The 18,758-nt window shown below is 34.8% G+C and overlaps 1 protein-coding gene across 3 annotated transcripts in view; it reads left to right on the top strand.

The window, feature by feature from the left end:
* The window catches only part of LOC115228799 (mitogen-activated protein kinase kinase kinase 2), a 284,061-nt gene extending 276,662 nt beyond the window's left edge, over nucleotides 1-7,399 (top strand). For all 3 annotated transcript variants that reach the window (XM_036500463.1, XM_029799289.2, XM_036500464.1), the window contains 3 exons: nucleotides 778-907; nucleotides 2,055-2,229; nucleotides 5,452-7,399. In XM_036500463.1, coding sequence (XP_036356356.1) covers nucleotides 778-907; nucleotides 2,055-2,229; nucleotides 5,452-5,686 — 540 coding nt within the window. In that variant the 3' untranslated portion in view covers nucleotides 5,687-7,399. The remainder of the gene's footprint in view (nucleotides 1-777; nucleotides 908-2,054; nucleotides 2,230-5,451) is intronic.
* The last annotated feature ends 11,359 nt before the right edge of the window (nucleotides 7,400-18,758 follow it).

Genomic DNA, 18,758 nt, shown 5'->3' on the forward strand with positions numbered 1-18,758 from the left:
GTAGACATTCAAATGATGATGATGGCTATGATTTAGTAATTAAAACCTGGAAGTTAATTTCTTTCAGTAAGACTTATTTCTGATTTCATTGTTATTGCATGTTCTCTTTCATTGATGCTTTTGTTCCTTTTTTTTTATGTGCCGCATCACTGCAGTCATTGTCATCATCATCATCATCATCATCATCATCATCATTTTTGTTTCTGTTTACTACCTTATGTTTTTTAATGCTTAGACTCAGATGTCAAGCTCAAGTGAAACATGTTTAATCAAAGTAGAGCAAGCAGACTTAAGTGTTTATACATGAAGCACAACACACTGACAATAGCAAGATCTGAGTTTATGACCATGTGGTCAGCATTTCAATGTCTTGTAGCCATTGTCTCTCTCTGTCACAGACATTATTATCCTTTTCTATTTCTTTACTACCCACAAGGAGCTAAACACAGAGAGGACAAACAAGAACAGACAAACGGGTTAAGTCGATTATATTGACCCCAGTGCATAACTGGTACTTATTTAATTGACCCCAAAAGGATGGAAGGCAAAGTCGACCTCAGCAGAATTTAAACTCAGAACGTAGTGGCAGACGAAATACTGCTAAGCATTTTGTCCGGCGCTCTAACATTTCTGCCAGCTCGACGCCTTTATTATCCTTTTCATCATCTTAATTACTACCTTCTTCATTATCATCAACAACAACATTTTCTAAATAATTGGCATTCTTTTAAAACTATTTGTGTCTGATAATTTCATTTTTTTTCTTGTTCATTTCAGGGTTCTTTACGGCAGCAATTACAAAATTATGGTCCATTAAATGAAAACCTTGCTCGGAAGTACACCCGACAAGTTCTAGAAGGATTAGCATTTCTGCACAAAAATGTTATTGTACATAGAGACATAAAATGTAAGTACTGACTTCATATTTTAGACCAACATTATTTTTACCTACTTTTCTTTTAATCTTCTCTTAACCTTATTGTGCTTTATTATTATTATTATTATTATTATTATTCAGTAGTTTTATTTTTATAGCGTGCTTTCACTTCACTACCGAGCGCAGCTCTGTGTGCCTTGGGTATGTGCTGTGATTTGTTGTGATGCTCTGATGGTTATTGTATGGAAAGTGTTCTGCGTAGGATGTGTACAGTGCCTAATTATTATTATTATTATTATTAAAAGTAGCTATGATGACCTTTGGGGATTTCCTTACAAGCTGTTGGCATTCATATCTTCTCCAAATAAAGTTCCGAATTTGCAATGGAACTTATATTGTTGATGTCTTAATACAACATTTTGCTGAGTGTGTCACAAAATTATGTAAGGTGTAACACAACACTTTCATATTTGCTAAATCATATAGATATGCCACATTGCAATGTATAATTGCAAAATTGTCCTCAAAATATTTTATCCCACCTTCTTTGCTTATCTTTCCTTGTTTATCCTATATACTCCAACCCTTTCTTATATAGTATAATATGGAGTAGCCACTGTATCCTTACTATCATACTTTAACTTCTTAACACCTTGTAAAACAACTACATCTCTGCTATACTCCCTCTTAGTTGAAGGAGCTCTTTGTTCTAGTGAGTTATATGGGGATCTCAGTAGTGCTGATGCCATGAAAAAAGCATGCAGTACACTCTGTAAAATGGCTATTATTAGGAAGGGTATCCACCTATTTAAAATTATGGCAAAACTGAGACACTGGAGCAAGACAAAGTCTTCTAATCTGTTGTATCCTATTCTTCTAATCTGTTGTATCCTATTGAACCATCCAAGCCATGCCAGCATGAAAGTGGTGTGGTGTGTGTACCAATGGTTGATCTCTTTTAACCTCACATACTTATTTTTACATATGAGCCCAAATAATTTTTTTTTTAATGTATATGTAAATAGTGTGTTGTCTCATTTTTAGTGAAAAATAACTGTGTTACTTTCCTTTAAAAGTTGAAAAAATATTGTTTTAAAGATTATAAACCCACTCAAATTATTTTAAATCATGGTTGACTGGACTTATCTTTACTTTTATAATGATTTTTATTTTACAGGTGCTAATATCTTAAAGAATGTTCAAGGTAATGTTAAGCTTGGAGATTTTGGAGCTTCCAAACGATTACAAAGTATTTGTAGCATGTCAGGACTGAAAACAGTAATTGGAACTCCTCATTGGATGGCGCCGGAAGTTATTAATGGTGAGGGTTACTGTCGGAAAGCTGACATATGGTAAGCTTCTATATTGTTATTTTTTAAAACAAAACAATGTTAGTAAATTAGGAATATTTTTTTCAAAGGTTATAATAGCAGTGAAATGGTCAACTATGACAGTTATTAGCTATCAAAAGGATATTAATAGCACAAGGAAAATGATTCCATTAAGAGTCAAGATTAAATCACAAACAAATTTCTCTGACAAGCTAGGATGATTTCACAATAAACACTATACCGATTATGCTGAGGAAGCCTCTGTGCAGCCACTCAACTTGCCAGAAGTGGCAGCCAAATTTTCCTTTACAGTCTTGGAAAGAAAGGACAATGCTAGTTGTGGTTATGCTGTGTCTGAATAAAAAGGCATTGAATGGTCATGACCTTAGAACTGCTCAACTAGGATTGATCTTGGGCTAAACACCAACACTATAATATGTACAATAATAATTTTTCCTGAGAGCAAAAACTTTTAATAAAAGGAATTGATGTAGTTTGCCAAATTAATATCAATATATTACTTGAGGAATCTCTTAGATGGTTGTTCAACTTGCTAGAATTAGCAGCCAGATCTCCATGAAAAGAACACATTTGATAATGTGATCCATAGTGCACTGTACCTAGGAAAAGGATTGGATGGTCATGATTGGAATGCTATTGATAACAGGTCTCTTTGGTTAGAACTGACCTCAGGTGAAACAATGACTGGTGTTTATCAACTTTCAACCCCTTGGTTGATAAAAAGTAAGCTCAGTCTTGATGGCATCAAATAAGGTCTTATTTGGTTATCTCCACCATAACAATAATAATAATAAAAACCTTCTAACTTTAGTTTAAAACTAGGAATTTAAGGACAGACTGTAATTAATTAAATAGACCTTAATACTTAATGGACATTACTCAACTCATGCCTATTGACAAGAAAGTTGATTCAGGTGGAAACAAGGCATTTAGTCTATTACCTTTCTACTTCAGTTATTCTGCCATTTAATGATTATCATTATCTTTAATTCAGTAATCTTACTTTTATTGCATGCTATCACTGCATATCCAAACACAGATTTGTAGGTTTTGGGTACATGTAGTGTTTTTTTGTTTTGTTGAGGTTTTTTCTATTGCATTGAAGGTACTCTATGTAATATGCATGCAGTGCTTAATAAATGCAGTTTCCTGTATGTCAAGTACATGAGTGTAAATTTTGGCATTTGGGCTAAGAATACTGTAATAATGATGGCCATAGATCCAATGAAATAGGGAAATGGTGGGAAGGAATTCAATTATATTAATAATCTGATGATGATGATGATTAAAACTTTTCAGCAGAACTTTTTTTAATTTTACCTCTATTTTCTATGCAAATTGTGTAGAATAGTTCTACAAATTTTGTGATATTTTCATATTAATTATCTGACTTACATATTTGATAGCAGGTTGACTCAGCTCCACACTATTTAAAGGGATCTTTTCCTTTTGAACAGCAGTTTGTAACATAATTTCTAGGTAACTAAAAAGTTTTAAACTTCGTATACTGGTAGAATGTGTTCATAAAACATCATTTTCTCTTGGCTTTATTGAGAAAATTCTATAGGTTGTAACATATTTCGTCTTTAATTTCTTGCATTTCGGCAATTTTAACCAATCACTGGCGTCTATTTAGGTAAACAACATTCTGTGCCGCATGAATATGTCCCTCCTTTAAGAAACAGATTGGGTTTATTTACATTTGTGAAGAAAAAAGATACCCTTCCCCCACCCCTAACCCTAAATCTAAAATAGATTGAAATGCAATAGATCGGTACTAGGGTTATAATTATGGGTGACAATTTCATACGACACCACTAAGTTTTTTATAGCAGTGTCGTATGAAATTGTCACCTATAATTATGACCCTAGAATCGATCTATTGCATTTCAATCTATTTTAGATTTAGGGTTAGGGGTGGAGGAAGGGTATCTTTTTTCTTCACAAATGTAAATAAACCCAATCTGTTTCTTAAACGAGTGATATATTAATTGGTTAAAATTGCCGAAATGCAAGAAATTTTAGACGAAATATGTTACAACCTATAGAATTTTCTCAATAAAGCCAAGAGAAAATGGTGTTTTATAAACACATTCTACCAGCATACAAAGTTTTAAAGTTTTGTGAACAGAAATGGACTATTCTCCCACTGACTACAAATTTTAAAAATTAGTAAAGGATAGAATTTTTACATGATTTTGACAAATTAAATTTAAATGTTGAAGTGAATCTAACGGTTTTTGTCTGTTTCTTAAATGGCTTATAAACACCTACCCATGCTAGCATGGAAAGCGGACGTTAAACGATGATGATGATGATATGCTGCAATTGTTTTCATTCCAGCACACGATCTCAGATCAAGTCACTCGCTATGCAAGTACAAGGAGGAATGGTAATATAAGATTGAGACATGTGAAAGGTGCTGAATGTTGGAAGTAAGAAAACCTAACAGGAATGGATGTTAAAGTTAGGATTATGATAATAGTTTGTTATTGTGCTGCGGAGTTCAGTTTTGTCATACATAGCGGAAATCTTATAGATAATTCTGAGTTCCTACCTTTCACCTAAAGAGTTCTCTCTGTATGTGTTTGTTAGTCTGTTACATTTTCTAATTGTGATTTTCAAATCTACTTGAAGCTCCCCGAGCACCAACAAATTGGAAGAAAGGTCATATCATCATCATCATCGGTACTAGGGTTATAATTATGGGTGACAATTTCATACGACACCACTAAGTTTTTTATAGCAGTGTCGTATGAAATTGTCACCTATAATTATGACCCTAGAATCGATCTATTGCATTTCAATCTATTTTAGATTTAGGGTTAGGGGTGGAGGAAGGGTATCTTTTTTCTTCACAAATGTAAATAAACCCAATCTGTTTCTTAAACGAGTGATATATTAATTGGTTAAAATTGCCGAAATGCAAGAAATTTTAGACGAAATATGTTACAACCTATAGAATTTTCTCAATAAAGCCAAGAGAAAATGGTGTTTTATAAACACATTCTACCAGCATACAAAGTTTTAAAGTTTTGTGAACAGAAATGGACTATTCTCCCACTGACTACAAATTTTAAAAATTAGTAAAGGATAGAATTTTTACATGATTTTATTAAATATCTATTTTTTAGTAGTTTTATTTTTCCTTTTCTTTTTTGTTTGTCTTTTTACTTAAATATTTTTTTTTAAAATTCATATTTGTTTTTTCTTTTATTTCAGGAGTCTTGGTTGTACTGTAGTAGAAATGTTCACAATGAAACCACCTTGGCCTGACCTTGAATCTATGGCTGCTATTTATAAAATTGCTACATCAGAACATCCAAAATATGAACTTCCTTTTCATGTCTCTGATATAGCTAGAGACTGTATTCGAAATTGTTTCAGAAAAAATTCTCGAGAACGTCCTACTGCTGAAGATTTGTTACGCCATAGATTTATATTCGAAGGTCTATAATACTAGCTTTTTTTGACTTTCTGCACTTCTATCAAAAGTCTTTCACTGGTAACAAAAGCAGATATGGATAGGAAATGAAAGAGTAAAAAGATAATGAAGGAGAGAGAGAGAGTGAATCAAGTAAACAAAGAGAGATTATTGGTTTTGTTGTGTGAAATATCTAAAGAATTTCTACATCTGTTTCAAATCTGGTCTGTTTTGCTCTTCTTCTTTAACCTGATTTTTCTGGACAAAGAAAACCAGGTATGATAGAAATATAAAAAGAAAAGTGTTGCAAATGATCTGTTTAGTTATCCTATATTTTTTCCAAAGAGAAAAAATGTAAGAGGTGGATCAAAGCCAGTGAACGTCTGCAATTACTGGAAATCTTCAAGAGGATGTTGAAGCCAATGAATGTTCTCAGTGTCTGTGCTCCTTTTATTTACAACTGAGTCAAAGAAGTACAGCTGAAATGGTGCTAAATATTATTCAAGATTTGTCAAAAAGAGGCTTTGGTGTTTACTATCTTGGATTCAAGGTATGAAGAGAGAATAAAGTTGTTAGAAGTTGAAAATAAAAATCAAGAAAATGGCATTCTAGTGTGAGAATGTTGACTGCAGCCATGGTTCTTGACAACAATTATGCAAGGGAGATAACAAAGATATTGGTTACAACAACAATTCTTCAAACACCAAGTTCACTCTCTTTTTCTCTCTCTCTCTCCTCTCTTTCTTTCTCTCTACCTTCTATACATATTTCTTCCTACCTTATTATTAAGGCAGAGAAATGGTCTGATTAAAAATATAGAACAATTGAAATTATAAACAGCTGCCCTTAAAGTAGTACTGCTGTCCACTTAAAATATATTCTAAAGAATTTGACTGAAATTGTTTCTACTGCTGCTGGCAGCATTATTATGATAAACACCACCTCAACTACAACCACAACAACAGTCTCAGTATAAAGAGCAATGAATAGATTGCAAGGATTATTACTCCTTATATGTACACTAAGCATGCAGGTACATGCACACATGGCTGTGTACGTATCATTCACTCACCAACAGTCTGCTAACATCCAACACTTATTTTGGCCTGATTCTAGCAGTGACAATGAATATGAACTGGAAAAAAGAAAACTCAAAAGATCGAAGTAAATTGTCTGTAGCATTTGCATACCAGATTCTTTTCACAGAACAATGGCTCTGGGGGTTGAAGTACTTAGACTATCTACACATGGTCGTGTGTTCAAACTTTGCTCTTTCTACAGCCATTGTGTTACATCCCACCTAAGAAATACACATTACTTTGTTTGCCCCCATTCTGCTTAGCTAGCCATGAATACCACTTCTGCTTGATGGTTAGCAGCGGGAAAGGGCATCCATTTGTAAGAACAATTGATCCAACAAAATGCAAATGTTCAAAAATGCAAAAAAAAATAGATATAACCCATACATCCATGCTAGCATGGAAGAAATGGATGTAAAGCAGTAATAAATAAATAAAAAGTAACTCAACCCACCCACCCCCCTATTCAGTGAGTGTTTTATAATTAATACAAGTAGAACTATTGGAGGCCAATGAGTAACTCTCAGTGAATCAGTACAGAATATTTCTTACCCTGAAAATAATATTTAAACCATATTTTATGGTAAGGAATACAATTTATACAGATGTACAAACACTATGTGGTTCATTACAAAAAGAAAAATAAGAAAAAATGTAATTTAACTTATCTTCTGCTTCTTCTATTTGTTTCATTTGTTTGTTGTTAACTACTTGTTCATTTATTTTCTTATAATGCTGTTATATTGTTAACATTTGTTCAGTTCATATTTCTTTCTTCACCCGTACCATTACCCTTTGTTATTGTGTTGATTCTGTAACACATTGGTAGGTGTATCTATTCATTGTAGTATCGTGGATTGTATTGGACATGTGTAAAAAATGTGCACAGTGAATGTGTGAGGCGTGTGTAAGAAGACTGTGCAGTATATGGAATATGTAAGAAGTGTGTAAAATGTATGAGACATGTGATGTAATGTACGACATGTGATGTACGAGAAGAAGTTTGTACAGGGATTGCAAAAGGATCAAGTTGGATATAGCTTATTGGATGTGCAATGTTAATCTAGAGGAAAAGCTGAGTGTGAGTGAGCTGGCGAAACAGAACGTTTTCCAAAGCATTGATTAATTTGTAATAGAGAGATATCATAGATATCTATACCAGTCAAACAGATGACCTATGCTGAATGAAAAGGAGTCAGAAATTTACAGTATTGGATACCTGTTGTAGTGCTAAACAAGAGAGAAAATGGTGAGGTCAGAGCTGAGAACATTTGGGCCCCGAAGATAAATTGACACAGGACTAAGATGCATTAACTGGCTCTTTATTTCAGATCCATCCAACCCAGGCCATCAATGGAGAAATCTATATGGAAACCAAGTAGGCTGATGAGGATGAGTGTACTCACTTCCTCTGCTACTTTTTCCAAATATTTCAAATGAAAGTTCTCATTTCAAGGAGAAGTATATGTATTAATATGGATATGTATGGACAGCTATGGATATATATATATATATATATATATATATATCACGTGACCAACCAGACCATCAGATGTTGCTACACATCGCTGGTCACAATGCGTTCGCATTGTTTTAGCCTTCAGAAGAAAGAGTGCAGGCCAACAGTAGAAAGAGTGCGAGAAAGAGTGGTGAAAGAGTACAGCAGAGATCACCACCCCCTGCCGGAGCTTCGTGAGGCTTTTAGGTGTTTTCGCTCAATAAACACTCACAACGCCCGGTCTGGGAATCGAAACCGCGAGTCCGCTGCCCTAACCACTGGGCCATTGTGCCTCCACACACACACACACATATATATATACATATACACATACACACACACATCAACATATACTCATATAGATCTATTTTTTGTGTATGTATACAGAAAGATAATTACAAATACACACACATACACGCATGTAATTGTTATTCTTATAGAAGAATGTTGTTGACAGTAACTTCAAAGTTTTGGCCAGCTAAGTCATCGCCAGACTGCTTAGCTGGTCAAAACAAATAATAAATTTGTACTCTACAAAAGTATAGAGTAAGCCATCAGCTTAATGTAAAATTGTTTTCATTATAACTGAATATAAAAACAAACATTAATATCCATACATATACATCATCATCATAATGAGTTGGAAAGGACCCATCTAACCTATGCCAGCATGAAAAAGCAGATGTAAAAACTGGGATGATGACACATACATGTATAAATCAATATGCTCCATCTTGTCAAACATTGAGGCATCCCCATATTCTATAACCTTTTTCACATAGCTGTACCTATAACGTCCCAGGGGTCATCAGGAACAAAAAAATTACTTAATACATACAAACATTGCTTAAGTACCAATAGATTAAGTTGGTTTCTCCTTATAGAAGATACATATTTGTTTAAGGTTATCTACAAAAAATTCTAATATACCAATATATATTTCTGTACTACCCACAAGGGGCTAAACACAGAGGGGACAAACAAGGGCAGACAAAGGGATTAAGTCGATTACATCGACCCCAGTGCCTAACTGGTACTTAATTTATCGACCCCGAAAGGATGAAAGGCAAAGTCAACCTCGGCAGAATTTGAACTTGGAACATAACGAATTACGGCTACGCAATTCGCCCGGCATGCTAACGTTTCTGCCAGCTCGCCGCCTTTACCAATATAATTCAACTTGCACTCATACACAGTTACATATTTATGTATATGTATACCAGTTGATATGTGATATATCATCATCATTTAACATCCGCTGTTCCAAGCTTGCATGTGTCGGATGAAATTCTATGAGACAGAGTTTCTGGAGCTGGATGCTATGTAGGAGACTCTTACCCAAGGTGCCTCTCAATAAGACTGATGCTGAAACCACTATACAGAGATATATTGTATATCCACATATATGTGTGTGTATGCATATTCAAATGTGTACATTTACTTTACAGCTAAACCTATATATACTGACGGCACGTGTACATGGTGTGTGTGTGTATAATTTCAAAAGTTGGCAGTGTATTCTGAGTTTCACCTTTAGCTGTTCACAACTGTTTGATACCTACATTATGTAAAATATGTTTTATATACATCACAATGTGTGTGTATAAATGCTAATACATGCACATTCTTCTATATGTTCTCGGTATGAAAACTGGAGTATAAATATATTAGTAAAGGTGTTAATAATTATGATACAAAACAGCTGCTGTATATTCAAACCTCCACTTTTTTTAATTGTAGTTATCAAATCCTCTAAATCATTGCATCTCATTTTCATAAACCTCTCTCTCTCTCTATGTACACAAGCATGCACACACACACACACACATACCGCAGTTTCATATTAAAACTGATAAACATTTCATGTGGGTTATTGAATGAAACTAAGTTTTAAACAGCTTTAACACAACTCCACAAGTGAAAAAGAAACCTGTTAGAATAACGATTCTTATTTTTCACATCCAAATTTTTAAAAGAATAAAAGGGATTTTTCCCATTGGCACAAGGCCACATTTTGTAGGAAAAGCATATAGTTGGTGAAATGGACCCAGGACATGCTTATTTATTTTATTAGCTACAATCAAATATAAATCAGTGTTGACATTAGCACAATCTAAACTCAGTACACAGAGGAACAAATAGGTGGATACTGTTTGCCATTTAGTTTGGCTTCCTACTATTTCTGTTGCTTCACAGCCTTAGACCAAAGAATAATATGTTCTAATTTTCCCGACAAATAACCTAATCATCAACATAATAGGCGGCGAGCTGGCAGAAACGTTAGCACGTCGGGTGAAATGCGTAGCCGTATTTCGTCTACCGTTACGTTCTGAGTTCAAATTCCGCTGAGGTCGACTTTGCCTTTCATCCTTTCGGGGTCGATAAATTAAGTACCAGTTACGCACTGGGGTCGATGTAATCGACTTAATCTGTAAAAAATGGCGGTGCCCCAGCATGGCCACAGCTCATAGGCTGGAACTGGAATCAATCAATCAATCATATTGCTTACATTTCAATTAATTTCTTATATGATCATCATTAGCTGTCTTATTCTTGGATGTTTACATGGTCCCAGACTGAATTTGAACTAGGAACCTTTTGTTTATCAGCTTTAACTACTAGTAACAAAAATGTTTTCTATGAAGCGACTGTAATTGCACACACACACACATACACATACACACACACACACTCATATATATCTTATTTTATAAATAATATTACAAGTTCAAATACAGTCTAGGATAAAACATCTGATGACAGTCAGAGATCAATGCACTAAAACTTGTCAGTATTGATATTTTATATATATTTTTCTCCTTTTGCTTGTTTCAATCATTGAACTCCACCCATGCTTGGGCACCACCTTAAAGGGTTTTCATTGAACAAATCAATCCCAGTACTTTTTAGATCTGGTACCCATTCTATTAGTCTCTTTTGCCAAACTGCCAAATTACAGAGATTTAAAAAAAACACTGGTTGTCAAGGAGTGGGAGACAAAGACACACACACATACACATATTCCATTACAATAATAAACATGTTACTCATTTCTTACATGGGCACAAGTTGATCAACTATACCCCACACAAAATTTGATATCTTGTTCCTCAAATCTGTGGTGGAACAGGGTTATAGTTAATGATATCATTTCCAGTTTTTGACTGCTACATTTTTCTATCGACTCCAGAAAAATGAAAAGCAAAGCTGACTTCAGCAGGATTTGGGACCTGAAATCAAAATACAGCAGGTTATTTACACGGGGCTCTACTGATTCCATTGTAAGAAGAATCTGGTATTTTAACACAGAACCAAAGGAATTAGAACACAAAATACTGCAAGCATTTAGTTTGATGGACTGATGATGTAGTAGCTTTTTCTTGTTAGAGGAGGTGGGTCAGTACCTATAGCCATCACTTTGCAGCTCTCCCAGGTTGGTGACATTGATGGAGTTGTATCCAGCCTGAACATTTTCAGATCAATGTCTTCAAGAAAAACCAAGCTGTTGAAAGAACAACTAACAATCTGGTCCAAATGCTTGCAACACAATGAACTCAGCTGCAAGACCCATGGATCAAGTAGTGGTTTTGAACTGGGCAGTGCCACTCCACCATCTTAATAATAATGATACTGATGATAAGTGCTTATTCTTTCTGATCACAAAAGTCCATGGGGTTAAATGATGCTTATCTTTGGTTTTGGTACCATTAATTAAAAACCGAGAGATAAATCTCTGGGATTTGGGTCAGGCTTTTCATTGGCAGCTTTTCCTGTGGGTGGGACTAAACTCAATGCTACTCCTGATTAGAATTTTGAATTATACCACTCTCTGCAAGAAATAACAATCAAATTTCTCTCAAATCATATCCAAGAATCTTAAATAAAAGGATACTCTAGATATTATCAGTCTTTCATCATAAGTCTGTTTGATCAAGATTGACTTGGAGCAAGCAACAATTAAAAGTTGATCTGAGAGTTAAGTTCCACAGGCACATGCAGTAATAAAGGCGCAACCAACCTCTCTGGTGGTGGTTTAGAATATAACCAACTTAACTATCCATAGGTAATATATATATATATATATATATCATAATCATATTGGTATTATATATATTTTAACTATATAAATATTATATTTCTTAATTACATGAATGGTATGTAGCGTATTAATACAAGAACTACATATTTTTAATTTACAAGGATTATTTTGTATACTTTTTTGTTTTTTACAAATATTTTTATTTTATCTAAATTGTTTCTTTTTTTTTTCTTTCGTATATTTTATTATTAACCTTTAAAGTGACACAATGGCTGTTAGTATTGTATACTGATGGCTCTCAAGATACCTGACTATATTTGCTAACAAAGCACTGTGTTACAAATTTCTAAGAAAGAAAGAAACATTATATTAGATAAATATTCTACATGATAGTCACATTAGGAAAGTCTGATCCTTCTAGTCTGGTGTCCTTTCAACTGAGCAATATGAAATGGTTGTCTGGGTTCAGAAAACTGTTGTATATGAAATTTTGCTGCAAGCTTTTTTGTTGTGCATAACATCATTTTCAAAGTCTCAGTGTGATAGGCAGAGCTTTCTCTTTCTAAAATGTATACTGCGGTGCTCTTACTGCTGAGCTCCTGGGTGTTATTACCTTTTGGAATATATCAGAAGTACTCTTAGAAAACAGTTTAACCCTTTAGTGTTCTGATTATTCTATCAAACATAATGCTTATTGATTCACATTGATTTGAATTAATCATGCATTATCTCATATCTTCAAGATTTTGATGGTGTAATTACTTAATGTAGAATAACATTGTAGGGTAGGTGTGAGAGCCTGGATCTGGTCAGTTTGAACATAAAACAGATTAAATATTTTGGCTGGATATGGCTGGTTTAAATACTAAAGGGTTAAAGAGCAGTATGGGTTTGTTTTGATTAATATTTCAATAACCTGTGGCTTTGATTAGTCTTAATATTTATTTTTAACCTATAGAACACATTGTTTCGTTGCAATTGTTTGACAAGTTATTTGTTGTTGCTTTGCTCCAGGTCAGTCCTGATTGAGCACATCTGTAATAAAAGGCAATCAAGCATGACCATTCCATTTATGTCCTTTTCTGGTAGTGAGCTACAGTGTCCATTGTAGCTTTCCTTTTTTTAAAAAAAATAGGGTGAAATTTAAGAGAGATTTGGTGGCTATGTCTAACAGATCATATGACTTTGTAGAAGAGCTGTCAACCCTGCCACTGTTAAATATTTGACTTTGGGCCTCTGTTAATCATTATTTTAAAAATAATGATAAATATCATAGTTTCTCTACATGTTTTATTGCCTACATAACCAGTGTAATGTAATTAATTACAAAAATATACCTATTATACAGTAAGTTATTGACATACTTTTGTCTTTTAATACCTAAAATCAAGACAATACCAGAATATATTCACATAATATTCTTTATTGCTTTATGTGTGAGAAATACTGTGAAATTCATGTGAATATTTGTGAGGTTATTAAGAATACAATTATGTAATAAATAACATACTGCTGTCAGGGTTCCTATATGAATCATAATTTTGACTGAGAAATATGTTAAAACCTATTTAAATGCATGTAAGTTGGATCTCGTATTTATATTTTTTAATAAATGATGGGAAACTCATAGCATATCTTATAACTCACTACACATTTTTATCTAACAAAACAACTAAACTATAAAATGTTGAGTTCAGGGCTAGCCTTTCCCTTTTGGACCTACAAGCATCATTCAATGTATCTTCTTTGTATAAGACAATGTGTGATGTGAAGATGTAGTTTCTATTATTAATAGGTTGAGTTTAAGCAGTCTTATAAAGATCCCTAGTTGGTTCAGAAGACATGTACAACACAGGTGTGTGACAAGAGACATAGGTACTATTAATTAATAAACTAAGTAACAACTTAGGTAATTGAAAGGGGCAAATTTATCAGGTTTTTACACTCTAACATACTCCCCTATGCATATTCATAACTAGCTCGTTTTGAACAAAATATTGACACAGTATGGTATATATGCATAGGTGTATAGATACATATATGGACAGTACAGTGGTTAAAAGTTCTCTTTGTACTAACAAAGTTAATTTGATTAGTAGAAATTGAAAAGAAGCCCATCATATAATAATAATAATAATGAAATTATTTTATACAGTGCTCAGGTGCACCACAACTTGTCAAAAGTGTGTATAAAGCATATGCAGTAATGTACAAATGTTTGGAAAGTGAACAGTGTATGAGTCAGATACATGCATGCATGGTGTGTGTTCATATAATTTTGTATGTATGCATAGGTGTGTGTTTCAATTTTATTGTTCCAGTGTTATGCAAGTTGTAAACAAACATCACTATCATACAAGCAGTACTGTTCTCAGTCTCGCACATAAACATGTTCCAACTCAAGGGGGAAATACTACATTGTTTGGAAACAGGTTCAGGAAAAGCATCTAGCCATAGAAAATCTGCCTCAATGAATCCTATCGAACTCCTGCAAAAATGGAAGTGTAGTCATTAAGATAATCTCTTTTACTTCTTTCAGTCATTTGACTGCGACCATGCTGGAGCACCGCCTTTGGTCGAGCAAATGGACCTTGCGACTTATTCTTTGTAAGCCCAGTACTTATTCTATCGGTCTCTTTTGCCGAACCGCTAAGTGACGGGGACGTAAACACACCAGCATCAGTTGTCAAGCAATGCTAGAGGGACAAACACAGACACACAAACATATACGCACACATACATATATACGACAGGCTTCTTTCAGTTTCCGTCTACCAAATCCACTCACAAGGCTTTGGTCGGCCCAGGGCTATAGCAGAAGACACTTGCCCAAGATGCCACGCAGTGGGACTGAACCCAGAACCATGTGGTTGGTCAGCAAGCTACTTACCACACAGCCACTCCTGCGCCTATAATGATGATGATGATACATACACATATATGTGCATATATAATGGTGATTTATTCTTCTGTTAGTTTTGACAATCAACATTCAGGTGTTTAGTTAACTGACCTACCTACTCATTAAATTTAATATGTAAGTGGCTGAATATTCCACAGACATATATATGCTTAATGTAATTCATAACCCAAATGAGCAAGACACAATACATAATAAAGCTTGAGTTTTCAATTGCATACACAATCTATCCGACAGGTTCTCTCTCTGCCAAATTTCATTTGCATCATGCCATACGATCAAATCCAATACCTGACATTTGCAAAGCAAACTTATCCACTTAGCTATACCTGCATCCATATGTGTGTTTGTATTTGCATTCGTTTATTTCTTCAATGTCTTCTCAGCTCTACATCTTTACTAATTTCTATCATAGATTATACAGCATTCGTACACATACATTTTTAACCACCATTCTTTCCATGAATTTTTTTTTTATTACTACTGTTCTCACTATTTGGCTTTCATCCTACTGATTGACTGTAAGTCAGTAAATGTATCTCTGTCATACCCACAACCTACATACATGCAGGTATGTGTGTGTGTGTATATACACATATATATATATATACACACATACACACACACACATGAATACCACATCTAATGAGCTTAAAACCTGGCTTTCCAAGTTCTGCTTTTGTTCATGTTTGATATGGAAATAGTTTCAAAAGTCTATTGGCTGAGTTGTACAGTATGTATATATGTATATATATATATATATATATATATATAATGTATATAAATTATTTATTCACATTTTCCCCCACCAAAATTATCTTGTATACATAACTACATGCAAAAAAAAAATTTATATTAAAATGCATACAGTTTTTTTTTTTTTTCTGCATTTACAAAAGACTATTGTTTGATGAGAAAAGAACACAGAATAGAAACTCCCTAAAAAGAAAAAAAAAATTTTATATTTTCCTCACAGAAGGAGAACAATATTACAGATTTCCTTGGAATGAAATGATGTGATAAAAACTCTTGTTTTAATTAAAAATCATGAAAAGAAAGAAAAAACCCACCTATGTGTTTCTACAAACATTGTAAATAAAAAAACGTTAATCCAAAATGAGTTTATGAATAAACTATAACAGATTTTAATCTAGCTTTTGTTATTTCATTACCTTTTTTTTTAGTTGCTTTTTTTTCCTCCATTTTTTTTCCTTTAGTGAAATTATGATTTTTCTAAAAGCACCAGCAATTGATGAATCCAGAAAGTAACCTGAAATATTAGAACTTTCTTTTTCTTCAGAATACAAAATGTATATATATATATGACTTCAGGAAACATTTTTTCACACTGAGAGTTGCTGAAGCGTGGAACAAACTGCCGGCATCAGTTGTTAGTTGTCGGAGCACTGCATCCTTCAAAACTTCCATGCTTTCTGAGATTCGCCAACACTACACCTGATTATTATTATTATTATTATTATATATATATATATTTATACTCTTTTACTTGTTTCAGTCATTTGACTGTGATCATGCTGGAGCACTGCCTTTAGTCGAGCAAATTGACCCCAGGACTTATTCTTTGTAAGCCTAGTACTTATTCTGTCGGTCTCTTTGCCGAACTGCTAAGTTACGGGGATGTAAACACACCAGCATTGGTTGTCAAGCGATGTTGGGGGACACAGACACACAAACATACACACACACACACACACAGAAACACACACATATATATACAATGGGCTTCTTTCAGTTTCCATCTACCAAATCAGCTCACAAGGCTTTGGTCGGCCCGAGGCTATAGTAGAAGACACTTGCCCAAGGTTCCATGCAGTGGGACTGAACCCGGAACCATGTAGTTTGTAAGCAAGCTACTTACCACACCATCATCATCATCATTTTAACATCTACTTTTGTGTGTTTGCATGGGTCAGATAGAGTCTATTGAGGTAGATTTTCCACAACTGGATGCCCTTCCTGTTTCCAAGAAAGGTGATATTTCTCTATGGCCAGACATGTTCTTGCAGAATAACACTGTCTGTATGACTGACAACCATTTACAACTATCATGTAATATCAAGGAAAGGAGACATACACATACTCATGCACCACCCTGTCTTGAATTCTGTTCTGTCTCCAACACTTCTTGTTAACTTCCTAGATATTTCTGTTGCCTTCAGACACTCCTCTCATACCAGAGATTCCTGTCACAACTCCTACCACCCTACCAACACCAAACAGTCCATTCTCAATACTTCCATCTCCATCAGCTCTGTAGTGACAACCATAACTTTGAGACATAGTTAACTCATAGCTCACCACTTCACTCAACAATGATAAGCCTCTGCTGCTATCCAAATCGGCCTTGCTTGTAACTGGTTTGTTGACTGCACATCCGCCCTCTCTCCATGTGCTCACCCCACCCTTACCTGCCTCCATTTTCCCCTTACCTACCATCTCTCCATCTCTATGCTAACCCTCCAATGCACTATTTTACGTACTTTCCACCAACTCCTATCTGACCCCTCCACCACCCTCATCTTCCACAACCATCTCTCTCCTCTAAATGTGCCTCAACATATGTAACCTACAGGTCCATAGCTTTACCCCTCCCTGCACTCAATCTAATTCCTTCCCTTGTTCTCATCCACACCGCCACATTTCACATACACACGACCTTCCTCTCCAACTCCACTATCCTCACCTATTCTCACAGTCACATAAGAAACTCATTCACTTGCACCTCTAGCAATTAGATTTACTGCATCCTTTGCTCTCTTTGCCTCTCCCTCTACATTGGACAAACTGGTCAGTGTATAGCTGACTGTTTTGCTGAACTACTACAGAACATCTGACTTGGTAATAACACTCCAGTTTCATAACATTTCCACTCAACTGTTCATTCCCTACAACATTTGTATACTTTTGAACTGGTTTTGCACAGAGGTCACCGGGACTCCCTCTTTCATCTGGAGTAAGAATTAATTTTTTCTCACCTTACCCCTCCTCCCTACACAGTTACACACACTACACATTTCTTACCTTCCTACTGCCCCCTCAACTTCTATCCCCCTCACACTAGCACCCACACTTCCCTCCACCTACACTATTGCCACCTGTATTCCACCTAACACCTATTCAATATGACACACTCGACATCCTCCTATAATACACACGACAGATTGCTTCACATGCACACATACATAGGACCAAATACACATACACAAGCATATGAAAAATACAGGCATGCATTAAGCTTCTCACAAACACACACACATACACACTCTTGTCTGGTAGCCTCATACACACACACCAATTGAAAATGGACATAAACACACACATGCATGCACATAAACATAGTATATGTACATGCAATTGCATCTCACACACATGTACACACACACATCCTAGCTACATATGCATGCACACATAAACATATGCATACTTGCACACACATACTCCTCCAAAAGCCTCATACATACACATGCCTCTACACCACACATGTATACATACATATAAACACACAGAATATATACACACAGACACATGTACATTCACATACACACATT

The sequence above is a fragment of the Octopus sinensis genome, linkage group LG2, assembly GCF_006345805.1.
Source record: "Octopus sinensis linkage group LG2, ASM634580v1, whole genome shotgun sequence".
In the NCBI taxonomy this organism is placed as follows: Eukaryota; Metazoa; Mollusca; class Cephalopoda; order Octopoda; family Octopodidae; genus Octopus; species Octopus sinensis.